This window comes from Hippocampus zosterae, chromosome 3 (genome assembly GCF_025434085.1).
Source record: "Hippocampus zosterae strain Florida chromosome 3, ASM2543408v3, whole genome shotgun sequence".
NCBI classification, from domain to species: domain Eukaryota; kingdom Metazoa; phylum Chordata; class Actinopteri; order Syngnathiformes; family Syngnathidae; genus Hippocampus; species Hippocampus zosterae.
Window position 1 is genome coordinate 29,386,058 of NC_067453.1, and position 26,154 is coordinate 29,412,211.

The 26,154-nt window shown below is 45.8% G+C and overlaps 1 protein-coding gene across 9 annotated transcripts; it reads right to left on the minus strand.

The window, feature by feature from the left end:
- Positions 1–139: 139 nt before the first annotated feature.
- ppip5k1b (diphosphoinositol pentakisphosphate kinase 1b) lies at positions 140–26,094 on the minus strand. 9 transcript variants are annotated; one of them, XM_052062002.1, is made up of 31 exons: positions 25,830–26,092; positions 20,970–21,421; positions 19,327–19,522; positions 18,276–18,366; positions 18,029–18,114; positions 17,788–17,957; positions 16,902–17,003; positions 16,631–16,792; positions 16,403–16,524; positions 15,176–15,277; positions 14,884–14,970; positions 14,690–14,765; positions 14,310–14,419; positions 13,437–13,522; positions 12,421–12,546; positions 11,527–11,571; positions 10,137–10,258; positions 9,857–10,039; positions 9,603–9,744; positions 8,613–8,836; positions 8,392–8,519; positions 8,201–8,315; positions 7,297–7,404; positions 7,109–7,225; positions 6,899–7,039; positions 6,682–6,790; positions 5,495–5,644; positions 3,571–3,633; positions 2,661–2,798; positions 2,401–2,517; positions 140–1,635 (listed from the first exon to the last, which is right to left on the minus strand). In XM_052062002.1, exons 2-31 carry the CDS (start codon positions 21,138–21,140, stop codon positions 1,544–1,546), a joined length of 3,681 nt encoding a protein of 1,226 aa, XP_051917962.1. In that variant the 5' UTR covers positions 21,141–21,421; positions 25,830–26,092; the 3' UTR covers positions 140–1,543. The 9 variants fall into 9 exon arrangements, 7 of the variants coding, with proteins under 7 accessions (XP_051917962.1, XP_051917963.1, XP_051917965.1 ...); XM_052062003.1 differs by lacking the exon at positions 11,527–11,571; XM_052062005.1 differs by lacking the exon at positions 5,495–5,644.
- Positions 26,095–26,154: the final 60 nt, after the last annotated feature.

Consider the following 26,154-nt stretch of genomic DNA (forward strand, 5'->3'; position numbering starts at 1 on the left):
TTATCATTGAGAAACAACAATTTTCTTGTCAAATTCCAATTTCCATTCTTGCAAGCCCCCCCCCGCCCCGCTCCACTCCATAATATTCTGAATATGTATGTCGGCTTGCACCCAAAACAAAAGTTTTCCAAGTGCTTGGTTATGAATGAACAACATTTTATTACAAATGATTTGATATCTCTTCAATGTTGATGCAGTCTCGTACAACAACGGCTTAACAGGATCAAAAACGAATACAAGCAGTACATACAACTATTTGGAAAGGAACCGCTTCAGAGGGTGCACCAAATAGTGTATTCAAGTATCTCGAAGGATATCAAAGCTGGGGGATGGGAGGGGGGGGGGGTGCTTTGGGAGCGCAGACTCTCAGAGAGTCAATTACATCTGAGGGTGTCACCATGGCAACGTACAGTAGCAATAAGAGCAGCCATGACTCATCACTTTTCATCAAAGGCTTTCTGAAGGTGGGGGGGAGGGGGTAGGACATGCCGGGGAGAAGGGGGGGAAGGTAAAAAGCGGAAGAGGATTAATTTTTTTTTTTTTTTTTTTAAATGAGAAGACCAGGAATAGAAGACCGCAAGCTACGGAGACAAGGAAGTGAGGCGAGGAAACAAGGAAACAAGGAGGAAAGGAAGCAAGGAGATGAGAATAAAAAGGAGGTGAAGGGAGAAAATGAAGACGTGAGAGGACGAGGAGGTGAAGAGGAAAGGAAAGACGAGGACATGACAAAGGGCACAAGAAGAGGAGATAAGAAAGCCAGGAGACGAATGAAGGAGGCGACGGGATGGAGGAAGAGGCCATTTCTGTCCCAACTTTGGCTTGTCATCTGTTGCTAGGCAGCATTCATCACGATCGGCTCAAGTCCGACATCTTTGGGTGGCGGTACCGAAACGCGCGCAAACTGTCGTCATGCAGCCAAAACAAAAAGACGGAACTTGAAATCTGCGCTCGAGTGGTTTTATTTGCTTGTTTTGGTTCAGTCGCACTTTGGCGGTCTTCTCTTCTCTTCTCGGAGACAAAGACGTGAAAACATCGAACGCGGTGACAAACGTCGCATCCGCTAAGGAGCTCCAGAGATGGGCCCCGGCAAATCAAGCCCACCTCAAGCGTGTGCAGGAACTTTGGTTGTTCGGTTTTGCTCCGCAAATTTGACAATTTTTGGCAAAAATAAAGGCGGTCGGTTCGGACGCCAAAGCAAAACTATGACAAACGGCAAACCCAAATCATACGGCGATTTGTGTGAAATGATTTGAACACTTCTAACGTTGGTGCTAATTCTTCCAAAAACAAAGTTGAAACTTTCCTGCTCAAAAAAAGCTAAAAATCAAAACACAGCAGCGGAAGCCAAAGGCACGCCTGGTGTTCAAATACGACATATTTGCAGTCCACAGGAGTTTCTAGTCCAGTACTGGGTGCGGGCTAATTGCTCCAGTCAACTAAACAAATAGGGAGTGAGCATAAAGTGCATTCAACAAGACGGTGTATGTGCGGCTGCGTGTGTTTGTGTGTTTGTGTGTGGCTGTGTGTGTGTGTGCGCTTGGGTTTACTCGCTGAAGTTGAAGTTGAGGGCAGAGTTCTCCGTGATGGGGGAAGAGGGGCCAGCGCTGGACACAGCACTGGAGGGAACACTGCCATCTTTAAAAAAACAAAATCAGAAAATCGAAAGAGTAAACGTGTAATTACATTGTAATATATATCATTATACCACAGTTTTATTAACTGAATTTTTTTTGAGAAATATTCTTAACTGTCTATTCTTATTATATTGTATTCTTATTATATAATATTCTTAACATCAATAATTGTCATGATGATGCGTCATTACCATGTTATTACAATGTAATCAGAGTCATATTATAACACATCATACCCACCCATTACTTGAACGTTATCGCGGTTGTTGCATATTAGTACCACGTTAAATAACGTTACCATATTACCAACTATTAAAAATGATCCGTGATCGATGAAAAGCTTTTCGGATTCTGAAATATGACCATACATTACAAACGTAACATGCCATCACCTGTTAGTAGGCACCGCCATACTATAAGTGTGTTTTTCCACGTCTTGCTTTTATTCGCTTTGAGCCGTCGCTTCATGTACATACGGGCATTACATATTTTCTGTTATATGATATGATAAGTTATTACTGCTTTATTACCAGATTGCTCATCATTAGTGTTATTTTATCATGTATTCAACCACAAAGAAAACGTCTTTGCATCTCTGAATAAAAATGATACATTACATATCCATATACAGTAAATAGAAAATGTTTATTGACCACTGTGATCAGTCTAAACATGAATCATACTTTGTGACAACGGCGATGCATTTCCGTGGCGGCCGAAGTCAGACATGGAAAGTGAAGACGGCGGCGAAGGCAACGATACTCACGCCAAGGCGGCCGGCTGGCCGGTCGCAGCGACGCCTCGGAGCCCGACGACGAGAGCGGCTGTTGGGGGCCGTAGGGCGACGACGCCTGGCTCTGAGAGTCGAAGAGTCCCGACAGCGCTGCGGCAAACACAACGGGCATGAAGACGCCTGCTGGCGTTGCGTACGTTACGTTCAATTCACAACCGGCGCGAAATTTGAAAAAAAATAAAATAAATATCTATAAAATTATTTCTTGGATTTGCTGGCGTTTGTGGCGGTACCCTTCATGGTCTTGGCGTGGGCCTCGCTGCTGCTCTCACACACGGCGTTGAGGAACTCGTCCACCTGCTTCAGTGAGAGCAAGTTGTGCAGTGTCTCCAGCGGGTAGATAGAGGGCACCATCGAGCAGCCTTCGAAACCTAAAGGAGGTGTGGGGAGTGGGAGGGGGTGAATAAATCATGTGGAGAATCAACACCATGAGCTCTGACTTGTCGGTAGGCGTACACGCGGACCTCTAAAGTCAGACAAAATCTTCTTCCCACCGCCCCCCCATCCCCCCCCAATTAGAATTCTTTGAAGCCACCACTATTTCTACACACGCTCGTGTGTATGGATCACAACGTGAACGGTAAATCAATGACATTATGGACACAATTTCCCTTTGCAGGGGAGACACGTTGCAACTCTCTTTGTCCAGCGGTGGCGCTAGAGGGCTCACCGAAGACGTGCTGACCGACGAGCAGATGTGGAGAAGAAGAAAAAAAAAACCTGACACCTTTACAAATAGAAAGTGACGATTCATCCAGAGTGAGACCCAGCACTCATTCTGCCGTTTCGGGGAGGGGGGGGGGGGGGGGGGAGAAGCTTCCAGAAGTCCTAACTGTGGTTCATTGGGGGGGCGGGGGGGGGGGGGGGAAGCAGCCTGATTTTGTGAAGGAGTTCCACAATTTTCAAGAGTTTGCCTCGTGCGCAGCAGAAATGGCGCTGAGGATTTTTTTTTAATTACATACGCTGACAAGTGATTTTGATTTTAAAGGGTGAACGAGGAAAAATGCAACAATCTCAGGAGAGAGCGACACCACTTATCACCCCCAGCCCCCAAAAAACCCACATGCAACACCTCCTAAAAAAAAAAAAAAAAAGTGTGGAAAAAGAAAAAAAGAGCAAGAGAAAAAAAAAAGGCAGACATACCGTTAGTCGGATGCCTGGCAAACGACACAGAAAATCTCTTTACTGCCGGCATAGACAACAGCTCTGAGGAGATAAGAGAGGTAACTTGGAGTTACTGCCGGCTCCGCCCCTTTTGGACCTAACGGGAGAGACGCGGAAGGAGAGAAAGAAAAAAAAGAGAGAGAGAGAGAACCCGAGCCGTCGCCCGGCGCAAACCGGAAAGACGTCGGCCATGCCGGAAGAAGGACGCCAGCGGCGACAAGAGGCTGGGTGACTTGCTGCTTCACAGAATCAGACAAGGGGGGGTGGAGGGGGGGAGATACCGCACGAGTAGCTCAACTCGGCAAAAAATCAAATTAAATTAAATTAAACCTGAAGTCCCACAAGCATGAAATTCCTGAAAGATGAAAATGTTCTGCTGTGACATTTAGTCCAAAAGGAGGCGGAGCATCAACGTGGTTTCGAAGACGCAGGGTTTAGTGCGGTTCTCCATTTTTCCCCCTTTCCGCCCCTTTTTATTTCCTTCCAACTTTTGTTTTTCAAATTCAAATCGTTTTCATTTGCTTTCGGAGCAGGTTTGTGAGTTTTGCTTTGCTTTTGTTTGCTTGGGAGTGCTGTGTTTTAGATTGGCTTTTTTTTTAGTATTAGTTTTTCTTGTGTTTTTTTTTTTTTTTAAATACATGGAGCATTTTTTCAAGTGAAATCTGAACAAAATAATTTCAGACAATACCCAAAAATAAATCCATTTAAAATGAACCATCAAAGCGCAAGCATTATTTAGGACAAAGATGAAAACAAAGGACATTTTTCCGATAATTAGACTCAGAGTTTTGAATAGGGAAGCTAGAGTTTTAAACTAAATCATGATTTTTCTTTTTTTTAAACATTTAAATTTTGTATTTCAACAAAAACGTTTTTTTTTGTAGGCTACAATAACCTCGCTGTGAGGTGAGGAGAGGAGAATGTGCACAGGAAGTGAAGACGACGGCAAGAGCTCGACCTCGCGATGATGGCCTGTGCAATCAATCTAAATGCAAAGGGGGGAAAAAAAATATCACTCCCCCCCCCCCAAAAAAAAAATCTGTGATTGTATTTAAAAACCATACAGCCGATAACTTAACCTTATGTTTTATGACGGGACAGTATTTAAATTATTTGTAGTCTATCACATTAATTACGGCAAACAAAACTGAGCGATGGCAGGGGAGGGGGAAATAAGTGGAAATGGGCTCTCTCCTGTTCAATTTCTTTTCTTTTCTCAGCGGATGAAAAGCTCCAACGGATTCAGGTCTTATTCCTGTTACAAAGAGTGACGTCATCTCAGCGCTCACCTGCCAGGGCAGCCGGACAGCGACGAGATGCGACAGAGGTGTCGCGAGAGTGCCCCCTCGTGGACAGAGTGAACAGTACACCTTCCCGGAATGCAGCGCATGCACTCTGCTGAACCGAAACGATCGAGCTGCCAAACACCACGATGCCAAGAAATGACACTCCGAAACAATGCACGTGGCCAAAGACACCCGGCGTTGGCATGTGTGCAGGGGGAGGGGGGGAAAGAATGTGATTGAATGTGCCCATCGTCCATGCGAAACAATTATTGTACCGCCCAGAATGAACAAAAGAGCACCATTGGGGCGTCCACAGACACGGGAAACCATTTTAGTGAGGATTACTTTGCATTCGTCACACCACAAAAGTAGAGAACCCACGGCTCATGCAAATCGGATCTGGCGTCGGGTCGGCACAGTCATCACCATGACGACCGGCAAACGAGTGACTCAACAGATTATGAGGGTCGGGCGTTTGCATTTGCGCAATGGGCTCTGATTGCACTACTGGGATAGACAAAGATGAACAGCTTTGTGGGGAGTCGTGGTGGTGGTTGGGGGCGGGGGGGGGGGGGGGGGGGGGGCAAGGAGGGTGAAGGTCAGCGGCGCCAACGTACCAAACATGCCAATCTGGCAGGGCAGGCTGCCGGGGGACAGGGGGGGTTTTCGGTGGTGATGGTGATGCGTGCGTACGTAGTCCCGCAGGTTGGGGGCGCTACAGGACACCCCCAGCATGGAGGCGCTGAAGAGGCCAGAGCAGTGTGAGCCTGTGTGACATAAGCCGGGTGGGAGGGGGGGAGAGGGAGGAGGAGGAGGAGGGTGGGTGAGTGAGTGTTTTGGGAGGGGAAGGGGGGAGGAGGAGGAGGGAGGTGCAGGGTGAGCTTTAGTTCATCACAACACGCGCGCAAGCGCAACAGGCGCGGAAAAGAAGAAGAAAAAAAAGGAGGTGAAGGAGGAAAAAAGCGTGCGCGGTTTGAATGGTGGGAACGTTGATTTGCCCTTGGAAGGGACGAGAGAGGGCCGACCTCAAAATGGAGACTGCTCCCCACTGGTAGCTATTAAAAGTGCGACCACGTGTGGCCGAGGCCGTCCGCGCTGACACCTGCTGCTCAGTTGACCTCCGCGGGGCAGGTGACAAAACAAACAAGGTCAACTCTGGCGACAAGACCCGTCGACGCAACTTATGATTCACATAACCTCCAATTTAGCCTTTGTACACAATTTGGGGGTGGGCAAGGCACAGCCCGCGGGCCGCAGGCCAAACCCGCCCGCATTAAAATGTATTCATTTCAAATTCATTGTAACTGTGTGATTAATTTTTCTCACAAATATTTTTTCCAGCGCACTCTGAAATATTGTACTTTTGAGCGTGCGCTTTGTAGTACCGCACGTAATCCGAATGAAAAGAATAAAACAGTTTGCGCATCCGCTGTTGCGTGTGTGAGATCTGGCCACTGGGGGGCAGCAAAATGCACTCATGCAGATACTAATGAAGAAGAGTTTCACAATCATGCTGAGTAAGTAGAAAGAATATACGCCGTCCGTCTGCTTCGGCGACATCCGTTGCCCAGCACCGACGCTATTCATTAGCCCGTCTATGGCATTTTGCATTGTTTGTTAGCATTCCGCTTGCAAAGTTAACGTATATCTTTGCAGACGTGCGAGCGGGATGCGCGCGAGCGTGGCGGCAGTTGGGGGAAAAAAAGAGAAAAGGTGTGACAGGTGAAGAGGAAGTTGCTGTGCCGCATGAAAACACACGCGCAGGCAACGGCGACGCACACGCGACAACAAAGGAGGCGCCCACCTAAGCCGCTGGCTGCTTTGATCTCGGGCGACTGGCGCGAGCCCGAAGGGAAGAGTCGGTGCGACGTGCAGCCTTTGGACGAGTGGCTGGGCGAGGTCTCAGAGAGGACCTGAGCGGCGTTAACACCGAAACATGACTCGGGAGACCCACTTGACGGGAACGTAAATGCAAGTGGCGGGCGGACAACACGGAGGGAGGGGGGTGGGGGGGGCTTTACCTCCATGGAGCCCGTCTTGCGGTTGCGAATCATGGGCGGGCGTCTCAGGATGTTGATGGGCTCGGACACAAGAAGAGCCTGGTCCGTTTGGTCCTGAGAGAGATCCTCCAGGCTGCCCTGGTTGGGCTTTTTGTCCTGATTCTGATTGGTCAAAAGGACAACGACAATTGCCGATAAAATCACTCAAGTCGGCCACGTCGGCGAACGCACCTCCGAAGACGCCGGCCGGAAACCGAAGCCCAGAGGCACGTTTTCCTCGTCCTCGCAGCCTTTGACCCCCGGGCTGAAGTGCAGCTCCACGTGGAAACGCTCCTCCGAAGAGGGCTCCTGCGGACACGAGTCAAAGCGTCCCGTTTCGTGACGAGTTGCCGGATGACGGAGAGGATATCGGCAATCACCTTGTTGTTGTCTTCGTACAGCATGATGACGATCTGGGTCATGTAGTTGAGCTCGGTCACGGCGCTCAGGTAGTCCATGGCTTGCTTCCACTGCTGGTCTTTTTCATCCTTGAAAGATTGAAAGTCCTTCATTGTGAAAAGTCAAATGAGTCCGCTTTGCTCCGTTCCTGCGAGCCGATGCAACGTTTTTAGCAACGAAAGGAGTCGCGGCAAAGGACAGAATTTTTCAAAAATGAACATTCGTCTTTCCAGCAATATTCCCCACCCCCCCAAAAAATGTTTTCAAAATGAACATTCGTCTTTGCAGCAATATTCCCCACCCCCCCAAAAAATGTTTTCAAAATGAACATTCGTCTTTCCAGCAATATTCCCCACCCCCCCAAAAAAGAATTCCGCAAAAAAAAAATTCAGAATGAACATTCGTCTTTCCAGCAATATTCCCCACCCTCCCAAAAAATGTTTTCAAAATGAACATTCGTCTTTCCAGCAATATTCCCCACCCCCCCAAAAAATGTTTTCAAAATGAACATTCGTCTTTCCAGCAATATTCCCCACCCCCCCAAAAAAATTCCCCCCAAAAAATGTTTTCAAAATGAACATTCGTCTTTCCAGAAATATTCCCCACCGCCCCCCAAAAAAGAATTCCGCAAAAAAAAATTTCAAAATGAACATTCGTCTTTCCAGAAATATTCCCCACCCCCCAAAAAAGATTCCCCCAAAAATATTTTTCAAAATGAACATTCGTCTTTCCAGCAATATTCCCCACCGCCCCCCAAAAAAGAATTCCGCAAAAATTTTTTTCAAAATGAACATTCGTCTTTCCAGTTATAATCCCCCCCCCCCAAAAAAAAAAATTCTGGGGTGACGCGCGAGGCTCGGGGAGAGCGTTAGAAAAAGTGCATACGTCCAAGAGTCCGCCGTAGCGGAAGACGCTGAGCAGGGAGTGGACGTGGCTCTCGCTGGTGAAGTAGAGGCGCGTGCGGACGTGGCGACCCGGCGACATCACCCCCCGCGAGTACCTGAGCGACGACAAAAATTGTCACGCCGGGAGCAAAAGCCGGTCTTCGTAAAGCAGATCTCCGATGCGCATCTCACAGCGGGTGCAGTTTGTTGACGGCCTCGTCCTCGTGCGTCCTCTGCAGGTCCAGCTGGATCTTCTTCATCAGGGGGACGCAGTACGCCTGAGCGATGTCCAGCTTCTCCGCTTTGCTGATGCCGTATTCCTAAAGAGAAGGGAGGGCCGCTTTTTGCGTCAAGAGGACCCGAGCGGGGGATTCCTCGATGCCGGTCGCAAACACGCAAAGTACACTTTTGACCTGCGGTATGACGATGTCGGCCAGCGCCCGCGAGAGGCGGAAGAGTTCCAGGGTGTCCGCCAGGTCCAGCGAGGAGTTGTGCTGCGTGTCGTACTTGATGCAGTCGTAGATGTCCGGGATCTTGCTGATGTCGTAGCGGCCGCTCTTCGTGCGGAAATCTCTCTCCAGTTTGGACCAGCGCTGCAGCATCAGCTCCAGCGTCTCGCTGTGGTACAGTTGCAGGTCTTGAGGGGGAGGAGATTGGGGGAGGCTGGCGTCAGTTTGTGGAGGCTGCGGGTTTATTTTGCTTCAAGCCCTCTTGAATATGCATAGCTAAATAATTATACCGCCCCCCCTGCCCCCCAACCGCACCCCAGGAAAAAAGAAAATGCCGGCAGCGAACTTGGCATTAACTAGCACAAAGCAAAGAGAAATAAACATTACGTCCTCAAGCAAATCGGATAACCTTGCCGATAGCTCAAGGCTAACACATATCGTGAACCCGTTGAAAGAAACTAGCATTGAAATCGCAGCACTCATAAATCTTTAAATAATACGAATACGGTGCTCACACATTTTTTTTATCCATTGCAAAAAAAAAACAACAACATTATGGCAGCTTAGTTTTAGTTTCATCAAATCGTCATCAGGACAGTACAATGTGTCTATGTAGTACAGTGCCCCCTGGTGGTCATGGCTCATACCTCAGAAGGTGACGCAATGTCCATCGAATAGAAGCAAAAAAAAATAATAATAATAAAAACTGGCAAAAAGGCCTCAACTTTTCCCATTCTCGTTATTAACCCTTTAATTCAGAACGACGGCGGCGGCGACATGTGTCGGCGCGAAAAGTGTCGCCGCCGACGCGTTCAGATTTAAAGGTTGGGTTCATGTCATTTGCGTAGGTTTTCAGAAAATGACGATTTTGAGTATTATTTTTCTTCTTAAAGAACTTTAAAGGCTTTCTTCGGGAGGCCGGAATGGGTTACCGGCTTCCGATATCGCCGGTACCTGAAGACTTGGGATCCTCCAGACGTTTGCGAATTTGCGAGGTGAGGCTCTGGATGAGAGCGTAGACTTTGTCGCAGGTTTTGACCGGGTTCTGGATGACCCTCATGGAGTTGACCAGTGACGGGCTGCTTGTTGGCGCGAGCTGTGATCCGGCGTAAAAGGAAAAAAAGAAGGGGGAGGGGGGGAGTTAGGGGGGGGCAGATTGACCTCCCGATACCAAAACAACAAGCCCGTCAAACGAAGGCCCCGGTCACCTTCCGATAGTCATCCGGCGAGAACTCCTGGTCCTTCTGCATGATCTCGTGCAGCCTGGCTTTCACCTTCTGCTGGCAGTCGGTCAACGAGTCACTGTCGCTGTCGAGCAGCCCGTTCATGTTGGCGCTCTTCACCATCTGCACCAAAATCGGCGTCAGCTCCCCTTCCAGAGCGAGGAGGCCCTGCAGGGAGAAAAGCGGACAAAGCCCCAAAGATGGACGCGCCGCGCTGGGGGCGAACGCCTTCTTCCCGGATGTCGTTTCGGTGACGACGAGCGACCTTGGCAAACGCCGCCGCCGTCATCTGCACCCGGCCTTCGTCGGAGGCGTAGATCTTCAGGTCGTGGCGGTAAGTGCTGTGCAGGCGCAGGAGGCCGCAGCCCGGGAAGCCGGCGTAGTCGCCTGGAGGGGTTGCGCACGGTGTGAAGCCTCGGCGTTTAAACTTGTAAACTCAGTGACATTAGAAACATGCCGAGAGAAAATAACAAAAAAGCTGTTCTGATTGCACCCGCCCAGGAACAGCAAGAAAGGACGCGGCGCCTGATGCAGCATCACTTTCACTTCAAATGTCTCGTGACTTTTTTTTTTTTAACCCTCGTAGTGCACCGCTTGCGATAAATGTAAGATGATGTCTTTGAATCAAAGGCAAAGGCATTCAGAAAAACACGAGAGAGCTGAAACTTATGGAGGGGTTCCAAAATGGCCTACATTTCATGACGTTGCCGGCTGATAATTCTCAGGCATTGCAGCAATAATAAGAAAACGTTTTGATACCTTAATCTTCACAATTTACATATTTTGCACCATAGAGACCCATTATAATTCAGATTTTTGAATGCATCGTAAACCTAATGTGTAAACATGCATTTCACGCGATTTTTAAGTCAAATGAGTTTGCCTTTTTGCAGGAGGCTTCAAACCAACGCATTTTACATGAACACGTCCGGTCGGAATTGTTAGTAGGGCTTGGTTGGGACCGCCAGACACAATTTTTTTTCCCTTTTGCAAAAAATAAAGAATAAAAATCCCACAGAACTAATAAAAACTATATATGTATGGATATATGCCTCTGAACATTTTGAGTCTTTGAAAAAAAAAAAAAAAGAATGTTTTTATAACACAAAATACATCATTACAAAATATTTGTGTTGATCGTTCATCGTAATGCCGGAGATCAAATGGCACCGCCGCTTCGGGCATTTTCTTGCAGACGTACGACGGATCCTCGACAAAGTGCCAGACAACTTGATCCGCTCGCAGCTCCGGATCGGGCCGGGCCGCATCGTTTCATGCCGTACGTTCAAAGTCACGGAAAACGCAGTCCAGGACGGCGACCCCAAACACACAATCGTGACAACAGCAGAACCTCCCGTGCAGATTTTGCCGGTTCATTATGCAACGTCAATTTTGCATCCAATGAATTGACGCGTTCGGAGATCCCCCTCCCCAAATTTCCAATATCAAGCGACCGATTCGTTGCTTTCAGTGCCCGGTTGTCTCGGACCCCGGTGATGCAACAACGACAACAATCCACAGCAATCTGCCAGCGGGTCGATTAGTGATGCGTATTGAAATCACGACAGGCAAACCAATTAGTGGACAGAAGACGAGCCAGACGAGGAGGAGGAGGAGGAGCGGCGCGACCCGGGTCGCCCCCCCCCATCTCTTACCAAAATCAATAGGGGACTCGCAGCCGAGGGCCCGGCGGCGACCGGCTAGTAGTTTACACAGTGCAAAGACCGGCGAGAAGAGAAGAGCAGAGTTAATGGGCAACACTTGCAGAAGATGGGGGGTGGGGGCGGGGGGTCAGCAAGTCCTTTTGGGGTTGTTGGGGGGGGTTTTTCGTTTTGTTTTTTACATTTGAACACTCTTTCAAATGGATGAGTTGGCGTCAGTTTCGTCTCCCAACGGGGCTGCCATCACTTCTCACTCAATTTGGATTTTCTTCCAGTGTTAAAATAGTTTTTTATTTTATTTTTTTTAAGTGTATCTCACAAGGAAAACGCAAACTGGTATACGCACTGACCTGTTCAATTTTTTTTTTTTTTTGTAATTAAAAAAAAAAAAAGACTGTGCTGACTGTATTGACTGGTATCGTAAATGATTTGGGAAATCCTTGCCGCTTTTTCCTGATGCGTAGTTTGAACAATGACATTCCTACGATGATCTCTGCGGACCTTTTTGGTCTAAGACGAGACTTCCAAAAAAATGTCAGGAGAAGTCAAGTACTGCCGAACAGCTGAAAATATGATTCGGGGTGCTCAACGTTTCAATGCGATTGGTTCATTCTTAAAGGGTGTGCGCACTTCTGCAACTGCGTGATGCCAGTGGTTTATTTTTTTGACTTTCTTCCTTTCTTTTCTATTTTCATTGTACATGTCACACTCAAGGTGGACAAAGTGTTGAAATAATAAAATCTGATGTCGTTGTTGTCGGTTTTTTTTGTTTTTTTTAATATCACAAAAAAATCTGATTTTTTGAATAGGAATGTGTGGTTAAAAAAACATCGTCTTTTTCCAGGCAGTGTGGAAGGGGGCTCACGTGTGCGCGCGTTTGTCCCGTACCTTGTCCTCCGGGGTACATGCAGCGAAAGGCTCTGCCCAGCTCCTCGGCCTGAACCCGGCCGGCGGGCGTCAGCTCGCCGCCCCATTTGAGGACCAGCAGCAGAGACGGAGCCTCCCTCTTGGAGTCTGAACAACAAACGGCATTCAGGATTTTTTTTAGGGGGAGATTCCATTTGGGGGGCCCCCCGATTTCCGCAAATATTTGCGTGTGATGCGTTCGCGGCCAACGGTGAGCTCAGCTCTCGGCGCGTCAAACAAAAATAGACGGCGGAGCCTCGTAAAAAGAGTCCACTGTTTAGGTGATAAGTGTCGCTTTGGATTCCCTCTGACAAGCACCGGGAACCTTGTAAGGTTCTTTTCAAGTCCCATTTGCACGACGTTTCGCCGTACTCGTAAACGGACTGGCGATGTCAATAAACACACCGCGCCCGTGGACGCCCTACAATTCCTCCATCTGAGCAGGAGACCACTTCCATTCCTTATCAGAGGCCGTCACGGATTTTAGCTGCGCAACATTAGCGATTTAAACCTCGTAGTGCACCGCTTGCGATAAATATAAAATGATGTCTTTGAATCAAAGGCAAAAGCATTCAGAAAAACACGAGAGAGCTGAAACTTATGGAGGGGTTCTAAAATGGCCTAAATTTCATGACGTCACCGGCTGATAATTCTCAGGCATTGCAGCAATAATAAAAAAAACGTTTTGATACCTTAATCTTCACAATTTACATATTTTGCACCATAGAGACCCATTCTAATTCATATTTTTGAATGCAATAAAGAATAAAAAATCCCAAAGAACTAATAAAAACTATATATGTATGGATAGCACAGATGCCTCTGAACATTTTGAGTGTTTGAGAAAAAAAAAAAAGAATGTTTTTATAACACAAAATACGTCATTACAAAAATTGTAAAATGCGTAACTTAAGGCCTTTTTAATTTGGAGCACACAAGGGTTAAGCTCTTACGCGCTCACGTATTACGATTGCAACGTTAATATTGGCCGACGTTACCTTCCTCTTCGCTGGAGGCTTTCGGCTGTCCGTTGCGCAGGTACGTCAACTGGACTTTCCTGTTGATACCTGAGAAATGACCGTACCTGGAGGAATAAACACACACACACACACGCACGCACACACACAAAAGCAGATGCAAGTAGAGCAGGCAAAATGGCGTCCACGTGCGCATCTGGCGGGGTATCAATCCATCAAATGAGTTTGTAAATTGGATTTGGCCAAACACACAGCAAGCATTCGGGTGACCTTCAGAAGTGCACCTGTGTCCTGTTAAAGGCGAGAACGTGATACGGGATGAAGGGAGGTGACACGCAAAATGGCTGAGCAAAATATTAGGAAACAGTCCCCTGGTATGCGAGCAATGTCCAAGAAGGAGACGGGCTACTAATATTTCGCATGTCAGGTGGGCTAAAGGACGGAGGGAAGTCAATCTGAAACTTTTGGGGGAGGGCGGGGGGACCCCCCCAAAAGAAACAAGAACAACAACCAAATGGAAAAGGGAGAGTGTGCGTACTGGGTGTCAATCAAGCTGGATTCCCTTTTGGAAAGGAGAGAGGAGGGGATGGGCAGAGGAGGGAAGAGAAAGAATGAACGTTAGACGGGGGAAATGAGTGAATTGAGGAAGACGCTGGAGAACGATGGACGGCCGTCAGTGCGGCAACGATTTGGACATGAGTGGATGATGACGATGACGGCACGAGCGCGGCGGTTCACGAAAATGAAATCACTCAAACCAAAATTGGAAGGAAAAAAAAAAAGAAATGAATGAAAGGGATTTCTAAAACAATTATAGAAAAATAAAAATAAAAATCCACAACCATGTTGTGAGCGAATGTGTGTGTATGTGTGTGTGTGTGTGTGTGTCCTCACATCTCCAGGACGGTCTTGAGTTGCTCCAGTTTGGACTTCTTCTCCTCAATTTCACAGTCGTTATGTTGGCCAAGTTCAAGCAGCAGCAAACGAGCGATGTCCAGCACTTCCTGGAAAAAGGCAGGCCTGTTCGTTCGCCGTTTCAACACTCGACAGTTTTTTTTTCCCTTTTTGCAAATACGCAGTAATAACGTGATTAGTAAGCTGCAGTGACAGTCTTTTTTTTCCCCAAAGAGGATAAAGAAGATATACACGTGACTGACAAATTGCCTGTCTGCGCGTGTTGCTGTGTAAATTGGCCAAATGACATGTGGTAACTGTCGAGGTGCCACGGTGGAGGTTTTTTTTTTTATTGTTTAAGGAAAAGAGTTGCGGCTCACCTGAAGCTGTTTTGGTTTTTTCAGCTTTAGCTTTCCTGATTTGTAACCGCCGCACTTCTCAAACAACTCAAAGAATCTGTGAGGGGGTCAGACAGAAGAAAACGGAAAGATTGATCTTACATTGGGAGGTTAACGAATAACAACCCCCCCCCCCCCCCACAAAAAGTGAGCTGGTCTGTGTGTTCCACACGTACAGAGGATGTCGAACCTCCATTTTCATTTTCTGCTTTGGTGTGCGGTCGCCATGGCGAATAATGGCGATGACGCAGCGCAGTTCCATCCTGTGTCATGAGGAAATTAGGTTAAAAAAAATGAATATATTATTTAGGGACATTTATTGGCTCTGTATGGGAGCATAAATAAATTGGCGGGGTAAAAAAAAAAAAAGAAATACACAACATTACATGTCCAATATGTTAATGAGCAATAATCCCCCCCCCCCCCTTCTCGTCCTAAACTATTTAGAGCCTGACTGTTTCCACGTACATGGTTCCTGAGGTTGTGGGCACAATGGGGATGTCTTCGGCCTCCATCGGAATGGACCAGGGAATGTGGAACTGGGGGGCCAACTCTCTCATCACCATGTTTCTGTAGAGGAGTTAAAAAAAAAAAAACTGAATGACAAGTGACAGCTGCCAGCCAATTACGCTTTCATTATATTTGCAGACGGCTTTGTTTTGCGGCTGCCAAGGAATCCTTTTTTTTCTAAGCGCCTCAGGGCTCCCCTTCACACACACACACACACGCACGGCGGTTTCCGTTTACACCACCGCGCAATGTCGCCGTCACGTTTCCGAGTGCGCTTGGAGTGACGGCGTGATAAATCAGAAGGGCAACCGAGCCGCAAAGCTGTCAACGGCTTCTGCCAATGAATTACGGCAGACTTGCTGCAAGGCTGGGGGGGGGAGAAAAAAAAAAAACATCACCGCAATTTGTTGTTACATGTATTTGAGGGAGGAATAGTTTATCTTGAGTGGCATCTATCATGGAAACTAACATTTGTTTATATTTGAGGAAAACACGGCAAAATGACATCGGTTTAGTCACATTTTAAGTGCGACCGATATATATTCAATATTATATTAGATATTCAAATGAAGTAAATCCAAAGAATATTTTTTTTTTCCCCCACTGAGTGACGGCGACAATTCAAATTAATTCAAGGGTGAGACTGCGTAAAATTCATTTTCAGGCATTCGATTAGTCAGTGTGTGTCAAGAATAAAAGGGAAAATATTAATGATTCCTTGAAAAAAAAAAAAAAAAAGTTGAAGCCAATCAAGAATCAAAAATGACGATGATAACCTGTCCGTATTGTTTTGTGTTTTTTGTTATTGTAAAGTGTCCTTGGGTGTCTTGAAAGGCGCTTATAAATAAAATGTATTATTATTATTATTACGCTGAAAAAAATGCAAAACGCTGGAAAAAATGCTGTGTTGTATTTACTCCATTTGTCCAAGAGGTGGCACACAATTGAATCATCATCATCATCATCTGAATTTAGATTTAGGCCGCAGATGGGTCGTGTACTTATAAAAAAAATTAAAATAAAATTAAATAAATCTCTATCTGGATGCAGACGATTTTATTCCATGCAACCAATTGACAAAATAAAATGGCGCAAATTCAACACAGCTTTTTTTTTTCACTGCATTTGTGTCGATTTGTTTGCTGTGACCGCCCCGGGTGGGGGGGGGGGGTGGAGGAGACTCACCCGAGCACCTTGGCACAGTCGTCGTAATACTTCATGGAGTTTTTGACGAAGCTGAAGCCGTTGACGTCGCACACAAACGAGTGGCCGTTGGCTCGGAGCAGGTCGAAACCGCACACCGTTTGCTGGCACAAAAAAAAAAAGGTTAACGAACCGTTCGAGAGCCAGACAAAAAAAAAAAAAAGGCAGAAATTGAGCAGCTAGCGAAGCAGGAGGAATCCAGCCGGTTACTTTAAAGGCCAGGCAGACTTTGCGGGCGACCAGCTTCTCCATGGCGGTCAGCATGACGGGGTAACGGATCTCCTTCCCTTCGCAGTCTCGCTCCACTTTGCCGTCCAGCGCGGGAGACTTCCGGGCCTCCGCGTGGGCGTAATCCGGACCCACGGTATACACCTGACCGACAACATTCACAAAGATGCAATTTTGTTTCGGCAAGACAGCACCGAAAGAAATACAAAAAAAAAAATCATCAGAGACAGTGCACGTGAAGCGCCAGGGGTACCTTCACGTCAGTCCCGTCTGTGGGCATGAACTCCTCGTAGATGTACGACCCCGTCTTCCGAACGCTGCTCTCCGGGGAATATACGCTGCTGCGACTGCCGATCTTTATGCAGAAGGTAATGCGGGGGAAAGCAAACAAAAAAAAAAAAATGGCTCGCTGTCACCCTGATACGCGTGAATCACGTTCAAGGCGTCCACAGTGATTCCCCCTTGCGGATTTCTACAGGCAGCATGAAAGACTTCGGTTGACGATGCAGGAAAGTAGGATCTGATCAAAGTTAGCACCGTTCACAAAAACTAATGAAATAACTCATTCTAAAATTGGAGGAAAATGTTTCATGAAAAAAAAATAAAATGAGCATCTTTTAAAAGGATGAAAATGAATTGAAACTACATTGAAAGTTGACAAAATGAACTCAAAGTAACAACAAACGTACTTTGTTTTCATCTTTAATTAATTTCCTAAATGTAATAAAGTATAATAAATACTTTATTATATTTTATCTTTTTTTTTTTGCATTCAAAAATATTCCATATATTTTTTTTTAAACTAAAGCCGATACTAAAACTAATACAAACTAAACATGTTGCAAAAATAAAAATAAAAGCGAATAAAAAGTAACGAACCCACTTGTAAAGTTTATTCAAACTAGCTGACAAAAATGACAAAAAAGAACAACAATGAAAAATCCCAAACTATCGCAACCCAGATCGGTCGTTTCCGGCATACAATTCACAATTCAAGTGACTTCATTTTGCCATTTGACCTTTGAACTTGTTGAATAAATCGCACCGATTAATTCAGAATATTGAAAGCAGCATCGGTACTTCATCCAAACGCGAAGTGTTGAATCCCGAGCCCGCTTGGTGGCGCCTGGGCTTTTTACCTTTCGAAAAAGCCTCTGGCTGCCGCCGCCCGCGGACGTCGGGTAGTAGATGTAGACGTTGTGGTCCTCGGCGCACACGGGCTTCTCCACAAAAGGCTTGGGGAACACCTCCCCGTTCACCTCCACGTGGTCCTCCGCCTCCACCAGGTTGCACTCTTGACACGGGCACGCTTTCAACAACCATTTCCAATGACGCCCATTCCTACCCCCCCCCCACCCCCACCCCCCCCCAAATGTTTACCTTCCGGATTGTCCGGGTCTCTCTTGAGCACACCGTATCGAGGTAGCTCGATGCCCTCTTCTTGAAGGATGCGATACACTTCCCTCCTGGTACGGAAAGTCACATCCTATTTATTTGGTGCATGCAAAAAATTTAAACTTTCTTCCCTCCAAATTTGGCTGCTGTAAATTGCAAATTTCTCCATCGTGGGACAAATAAAGATTTTCTTATCATATCTTGGCCTTTGTGTGGGTGTGCACGTGTGTACCTGTCCTGTATGAAATACTGCATGTTGAGGTCATTGATGAGCAGCGGATTCCTGAGTTGAGCATATTCCACAGCTTTGTCCAGCGGGAAACCTGCACCAAAAAAAAAAAAAAAAAATTTATATATGTATATAAATAACATCAAATTTTGAAAGTTTGATCCATTGGCATTTTTAGTATTTTGTTATTCGAGCCTCGGTGAATTCGATGGCATTAAAAGCATGGCACTGGCGTGTTTGCAATGAGTAAGTGCACGAAAAATGACCAAAAAAATGGTCATCACCCTTCCATGACGTATTTCCACAATTTGCTTGACTTTTTAGTGAGAAGTACAAATTAATACACGTGTCTAAAGGTTTTAACTTTAATGTATTATTTTATTAGAATAATCATCTCTGTTAAAAAAAAAAACACTTTTTTCCGCGACAGAACAATTTTTAAAAGCTAATTGATGTATTATTTCTATTTCGTGGCCCAGTGGTCAAGTGGTTAGCGCGTCAACCTCACAGTGCAGAGGTTGTGGGTTCGATTTCAGCTCCAGGCTCCCTGTGTGGAGTTTGCATGTTCTCCCCGGGCCTGCGCGGGTTTTCTCCGGGTACCCCGGTTTCCTCCCGCATTCCAAAAATATGCATGGCAGGTTAATGGAACACTCCAAATTGTGAGTGTGAGTGTGAGCATGGATGGTTGTTCGTCTCTGTGTGCCCTGCGATTGGTTGGCAACCGGTTCAGGGTGTCCCCCGTCCACTGCCCGAAGACAGCTGGAATAGACTCCAGCAGCCTCCGCAGAAAATGGATGGCTGGGTGAATATTTATTTTCTTTAATTTCTGACATTTAGTTGAGCGCAATACACTGACGTCTTCTGAGCACTATATAACAATGTAGTAACATCTGCTATGTGATGAAGTGAAACAAGACAATAAATTGAGTGATTAAGAGCCCAAAGTAAATATCGTCTCCTATCTAAACCTTCTGCCTCCGTTATTGTTGGAACCTTAAAACTCTGGATATAACTTTGAAGAAAAAAAAATGTATGGGACCGATGCGACCGCTACCTTTGGAGTGAAAGGATATGAGGCAGTCGCATAGCGGCCATTTGTCCACGGGCTCCTCCAGGATGACGTCCTCGGGAAAGATGACCACCTCGATGTAGTCAAACTTGCAGAGGCGCTCCAAGATATGAGTCATGGGCTTAGACTTGGACTTCTTCATCATGCAACAGATGCCCACCACTATCTGCCGCTCGGATGGCTGACGGGAAGGAAAGTGACAAGCTCATAAAATATATACATATATTATATATATATGTATCCCGTAACGCTAACGCTAAAACTTGACAGCATTATGAGACAACATTACCAACACATAACACAAAAATCTGTTTGTCGACTTCTGGTTGCCATCCTCACTTTTCACACCGTAGAATCTGTGACTTTAACCCTCGTAGTGCACCGCTTGCGATAAATGTAAAATGATGTCTTTGAATCAAAGGCAAAGGCATTCAGAAAAACACGAGAGAGCTGAAAGTTATGGAGGGGTTCTAAAATGGCCTAAATTTCATGACGCCACCGGCTGATAATTCTCAGGCATTGCAGCAATAATACAAAAACGTTTTGATACCTTAATCTTCACAATTTACATATTTTGCACCAGAGAGACCCATTATAATTCAGATTTTTGAATGCATCGTAAACCTAATGTGTAAACATGCATTTCACGCGATTTTATGTCAATCGCTTTGTTTTCGCTTGGACAGACGTTATGCATGCCACGTTGCTGGGTTGAGCTCATTCCAATTGTGCAACTTTTAGGTGGCGCCAGAGGATCGCAAATGAGTTTGCCTTTTTGCAGGAGGCTTCAAACCAACGCATTTTACATGAACACGTCCGGTCGGAATTGTTAGTAGGGCTTGGTTGGGACCTATTCTTGCAAAAAATAAAGACTAAAAAATCCCAAAGAACTAATAAAAACTATAAATGTATGGATAGCACAGGTGCCTCTGAACATTTTGAGTGTTTGAAAAAAAAAGAATGTTTGTATAACACAAAATACATCATTACAAAAATTGTAAAATGCGTAACTTAAGGCCTTTTTAATTTGGAGCAAACAAGGGTTAAGTGTGCGTGGCTTTAAAAGGCGTGGCCAGGCCGGTGAGTGATGTGGCGGACGGCAAATGAGAGTGAAGTGTGAGTTGTGAGCTCAGATTCTTGGCTGGCTCTTTCCTGGTTGACTGTTTAGTGGCCATAGAAGCTCAATGGATGAACGTTCAGCGATTTTGCTCCCGCTACGCCATCTACGAAACTAGAGAAAACATTTTAAAACAGTGCCGGCCAAGTCCTGGTCCTCGAGAGTGCCTATCCAGCCTGATTTAGATTTAGATACCCCCGTCCTCCAACACACCCGATTCAAATAATCCGCTCATCAGCAAGCTCTGCAGGAGCCTGATAAGGGTCTTGATGATTTGAATCAGGTGTGCTTGAGGAGTGCAACATCGGGCACAGAAAATCTCGAAATATGAAAATGCAGCTAAAAAAATGAAATCTGACACTGGCCGACTGTCCTGTCCAATTAGTGCTTCGTTCAAATTACGATACCCGGACATCCGACAGCCAAGATGTCACGATTTGATGGATGTGTAACGGCACAGAAAATGATTGCGGTACTAATATCTGGCGGCGATCCTTGCCGTCAGACTTACCGAGTCGCCGTTTTCGTCCTCCCCGCCTTCTTCTCGGAAGACGTCGATCTTTACGTCCGCCTGCGTCGGCCGCATGGCGGGCTCGTCGTCGTCGTCGGAGCAGACTTCTCCGCCGCCACGCTCAGGACCGTCCCCGGCGTCTGGCCGCCGTCCGTCACGGCTTTCGGACATCAGGTGTGTGACATGTCCAAGTCGGGATTAAGTTGCGATTCCCAGATTCGGCCGCAGGAGATATCGGTCTGGCTTTCTGAGGAACTTGGTGTTGTTGTGACCGAGAGCCTCACCAGAGGGGTTCAAGTGAAGAGGTAGAAACCCCGACTTGAGGCACTACAAAGACGTGGTCTGCCCGTGTCAGGACAGCGGCAAAGTCGCGGCGACGGAGGACAACATGACGCAGTTTCTCACCGGGTCAACTTGACATTGCGTTGATGCGGAGCATTGTTCTTTGGCCCCTGGCGACACAAAAAAAGGCAAAAACCTCAATTACACAACAGGGGAAAAAAAAGGAGCACGTTCGCAAAAGTTACGCGCCACTGACAACGTGACGGTGTGAAAGAATCCCTGCTCCAGACAAATATTTGCCGAGAAACACACTGACAAGTCAATCGACACAACTCCTTGCAAGACTTTTATTCCAGCTAGACTTCTATGTTGACACTTTATGAGCAGTTTGGATGTAAATATCGTGAAATAGTCACTGACAAAAAAAAAAAAAAAAAAAACGGATAAAGTCACAATATTAGAAATGGGCACTCGAATCCAAAGTTAGAATTTTTGCTTTTAGAGTTTTCATTTTTTAATGAGCTTTTATTTGTTGTGACTTTTAAATTTCAAATTAAATTCTCTATATTTTCAGGTAGTTTTTAATTGGTATTTAGAACAGGTTTGTTGAGTTTTTATTCGTTTTAGTATTAGGTTTTTAAATGGAAGATTTGTCAAGGGGCATGAGAAAAAAATAGTTTACCAACTGTTGTGTAATAAAGTAAACTACAATTCCCAAACGACTCTATTTTTCTGTATGGAAGTAGAGCAAAAAGCAAAATGACATTTGAAATAAAGCCCTTAATGTCATGCATGATATTCATTAACAAATGCGAAAAACCAAAGGGCATTTTTCGCTGTAGTTATTAACCTACGATAAGATAAGATATCCTTTACTTGTCCCACACTGGGGAAATTTACAGCCTCCAGCAGCAAGAATGTAGGTAGAAACAAGAAGAAAAAAAACAACAAATTTTTGATTTTTAAAAAAAATCAAAACAAAAATGCTTAAAAAAAAAACAACCCCCCAAAAAAATGAAAGCTCACTGAAAACTAAATGAAACGACATTTTTTTATTCTGTCTTCTTCTTCAGAAAGAAGAAAACAACAACTTTTTGATTTTAAAAAAAAAATCAAAACAAAAATGCTTAAAAAAAACAACCCCCAAAAAAATGAAAGCTCACTGAAAACTAAATGAAACGACTTTTTTTTTCTTCTGTCTTCTTCAGAAAGAAGAAAAAAACAACTTTTTGATTTTTAAAAAAATCAAAACAAAAATGCTTAAAAAAAAAACAACCCCAAAAAAAATGAAAGCTCACTGAAAACTAAATGAAACGACATTTTTTTTTCTTTCTGTCTTCTTTCTACCTACATTCTTGCTGCTGGAGGCTGTACATTTCCCCAGTGTGGGACAAATAAAAGATATCTTACCTTATCTTATCTTAAACAAAAAATATGATTTCAATTTCAGTTATTTCCTTAGCTTTGGACTAACTATTATAATCTTGCTCCAATCAAGCCAAAATGAGATAGGATAGAATACAGTCAGTCATGAATGATGGCTACTTTTTTTTTAAAGCCAAATCACATATGCGAACTTCAGCAAACAAAAATGGGAGTTAAAAAAAACACACACACACACAAAAAAAACAACAGGGGCCAAGTCTCGGAGAGCCTACTCAAAACGCCGAGTGGAGTTGACAAGGCGAACAAGAAGAAAGCGGATTTTTCCCCCATGTGATGACTACAATTCAATCTGTCTTTAATCTGCCTGCGAGCCTCGCGGTTGAAACGCACGTTTAACAGCCCCCACACGCAACACAAACTCCATGACACGGCACTTTCTCTTCCACGTGATTCCCAACCGGCGTGGCGTGAGAGACCATCAGGGTGCCGCGGCAAGTCATCCAATTTCACTCCACTTGTTCAAAACTTCTCACCAATGACAAACTTGCATATGGCGCCCGCACCGGGGGCCCTTCACATCGCAAATATCTTCAGCAACCTGCTTTGAAAATGGAGGATCTTCACCCAGCCTAGTCTCAAAGTCGTATGGGGTGAGAAAATTATTTCATCACATTCTGGCAAAATTCACAACGCCTCGATCGAAGCGGCAAATAAAACACCAATTTAGATTCGGTCGATGAGTGCGCAGCTGCTGATTGCGCACACTGTGCCTCACCCAAATCCCCCGCCCCCCAACCCCTCTCACACGCTCTTATTAACAGTTCAACCTTGGTGGCGGTGGGCCCGTGTTGCGGCATTTCTCCGGTGACATATCTCAAATAATCTCCCTCCGACCTCGGCGCCTATAAATAAACCGCGAGACGGGACCTGACGGGGAAATTTAAACACACGGCGACGCTAACCAAAAGATAAATTAGCCCGGTCAAGCTTTGAGGTGATGACAAGTGGTACTTCAACTAAGAAGAGACCCTTTCTTGCCGGGCCGAGCGGAGATCCGGTAAATGTGGACACAAATACCTGCAAGAAGGAGAGACGGTTCAGTGACGCCGCTTTTGTGATCTTGACAAAGCATCGGAAGTTCTCGACACAACAACAAACTGTTTTGAGCGCGATTGCATTTTATGCCCTGAGCCGCAAATAGCGCGGCACTTCCTGTTTGCAAATCGGCGCCTAAATTAGCTCGATGACCACAAACGTTCCCTGGCGTCACTTCAGGTCTGCATTAGCCCCATTCATCCCTTCATCCATTTTGCCTGGCCGCAGGGGAGACGGCGCGAACACGTTTTATGACCGCAGGCCGAGTACCGGACAAAACCCACGCTTAGCACGGCGAGAACACCGATAGGCCGCGGAGTCGAGGTTTGAATCACGAACCTCAGAACTAAAAAGCCAAGCGTGCCAACTAGATGGTCCCTGTGCTGCTCGCTTTCAATCACTATAAAACACAAATAAAAGCACAAATACAAGCCAAGTGTCCTAAAAGTCACTGTCCTCACTTTTTTTGTTCTTATCTGACTGTTCTCTCTTTTGTGAGGCATCACAAGCAGATGCGAGGACAAAAATAGGCAAAGTCTATCAAGTGGAATAATCATAAAGCTTTATCTGTACTGCCTCATAATCTTCCACTTGAAACCTTTGGCAACATAAATCGTCCCACACATTGAAGCAGTGCGACGGCCATAAAGCTTCTCAAACTGGCTCCGAAGCGCAGTCAGGGAGAGAAAAACTTCCTGGAAGGCAGCAATTCCGCAACACTGTTTCCAAAGTCAATTAGCGAGCCACGGAAACCAAAATGTTAAGAGTATACATCTGACAATTAAAATGATACGTAAACCCACCAGAAGACGACGATAAAACCTCCATCACTCCAATCGCCTGTTACATTGAATAAGGAATGCAGCATAGTGCTCCCAAAACCAGTTAATAAGATGCCATCGGCCACAGAGTCTGTCGTGAAGTGTAAAATCCTTGTTGGCCAGGGGACAACTGCCTTTAACACAACAGAGCGGTTGAAGTGAGTGTCAGGTGTAAAACTTCACATGGACAGTAACATAGAAAATGGCAGAAAAACGCCAGCTTTTCACAAGCGGTGTAAACGAGACTCATAAAAGCCATAAGTGTGTCTTTAACCTTTGAAACAGTCTGTCGAAGGAAGGCCGTGGTTGAATTTATGGGACTCTTGATTAGATGGGAGCAACGAGTCCACTAACGCAAAATAATCGCCATTGACCGAAGGATACCAAGAATGCTAATGATTCGTTCGGCCGTTATCGACGCTACTTATTCGGCGCGCGGTCACTTTTCTCACATTTCGTGTTTGTATTAATTACTGTAGTTTGTTTTTGTGTACTTCCATGTGTCACTGCCTCGTGTTGATTCAAATAAAAAACATTTTCATCACCAGTCGAATATGTCATGGCATTTTCAAACATTTATTATTGGTATCGATGGGAGCAACGAGTCCAGTAACGCAAAATAATCGCCATTGACCGAAGGATACGAAGAATGCTAATGATTCGTTCGGCCGTTATCGACACTACTTATTCTGCGCGCGGTCACTTTTCTCACATTTCATGTTTGTATTAATTAGTGTAGTTTGTTTTTGTTTACTTCCATGTGTCACTGCCTCGTGTTGATTCAAATAAAACACATTTTCATCACCAGTCGAATATTTCATGGCATTTTCAAACATTATTGGTATCGGCACGTACAGTACTTCAAACACAGTCTGATATATAGTGATATCGGCACGTCATCATTTTTATCGCGGTTTCGTGGTCTAACGATTTTTTAAAAAAGTAATATGATCGTAAGTTGCACAGTGCAACCCAAGCTGTGGTTGAAGTGAGCATTCTTATCGAAGTGAAGGCAGACATTTTGTGCATAGGCCGATAAACGGAGCTAAACTCCACTGCAAGCACCTCCGTGTTACAAATGAATGAGCGTGGGAACTGAAAGCGTTCACCCCACAACTTCCTGACTCCAACTTCACGTCCGTGGGTCTCGTCAGCCGGGGCATCGTGTTCCACGCGCACGGCGGCCACGCAACCGCAATTCGCTCAAACTAAATCGCCGCCGACACTTGGCCACGGGTCGGCTGACAGGACATTGGTTTAAATAAGCGCCACTTACCCGCGAGAAGGTCGTCAAAAGTGTCCCCGCTGCGTCCACTTCCTTGTTTGCTCCCCCGCCCCCTCCCCCAGTGAAGTAGACCCAAGGGGAAGCTGGCGAGAAGTTCACGTCCGGTCAACGGCCAGCTAACTGCCCCAACCACTGACGCCGACGGACGCTGCCATCCTCCCCCCCTCCGGGAACCTCCAACCAACCCCCTCCGGCTCCCCGCAACTATTACCGGTCCTTGGTGCGTGCCGCCGGGGGGAGAGCGTAGCTGTCCACGTGACGGTGCTGCCACCTAGCGTCACGTTTTGGGGCACTGCAACACATGCGACAATGGGTT

Excerpts from the sequence above, each read along its gene's own strand:
- ppip5k1b (XM_052062002.1), bottom strand. The coding sequence starts at position 21,140 with ATGTCCGAAAGCCGTGACGGACGGCGGCCAGACGCCGGGGACGGTCCT. Across the intron at positions 15,278-16,402 it reads GACTGTGCCAAGGTGCTCGG|AAACATGGTGATGAGAGAGT; the intron begins GTGAGTCTCCTC and ends ACTCCTCTACAG. Across the intron at positions 11,572-12,420 it reads CATGTACCCCGGAGGACAAG|CCGGTCGCCGCCGGGCCCTC; the intron begins GTACGGGACAAA and ends GTAAACTACTAG.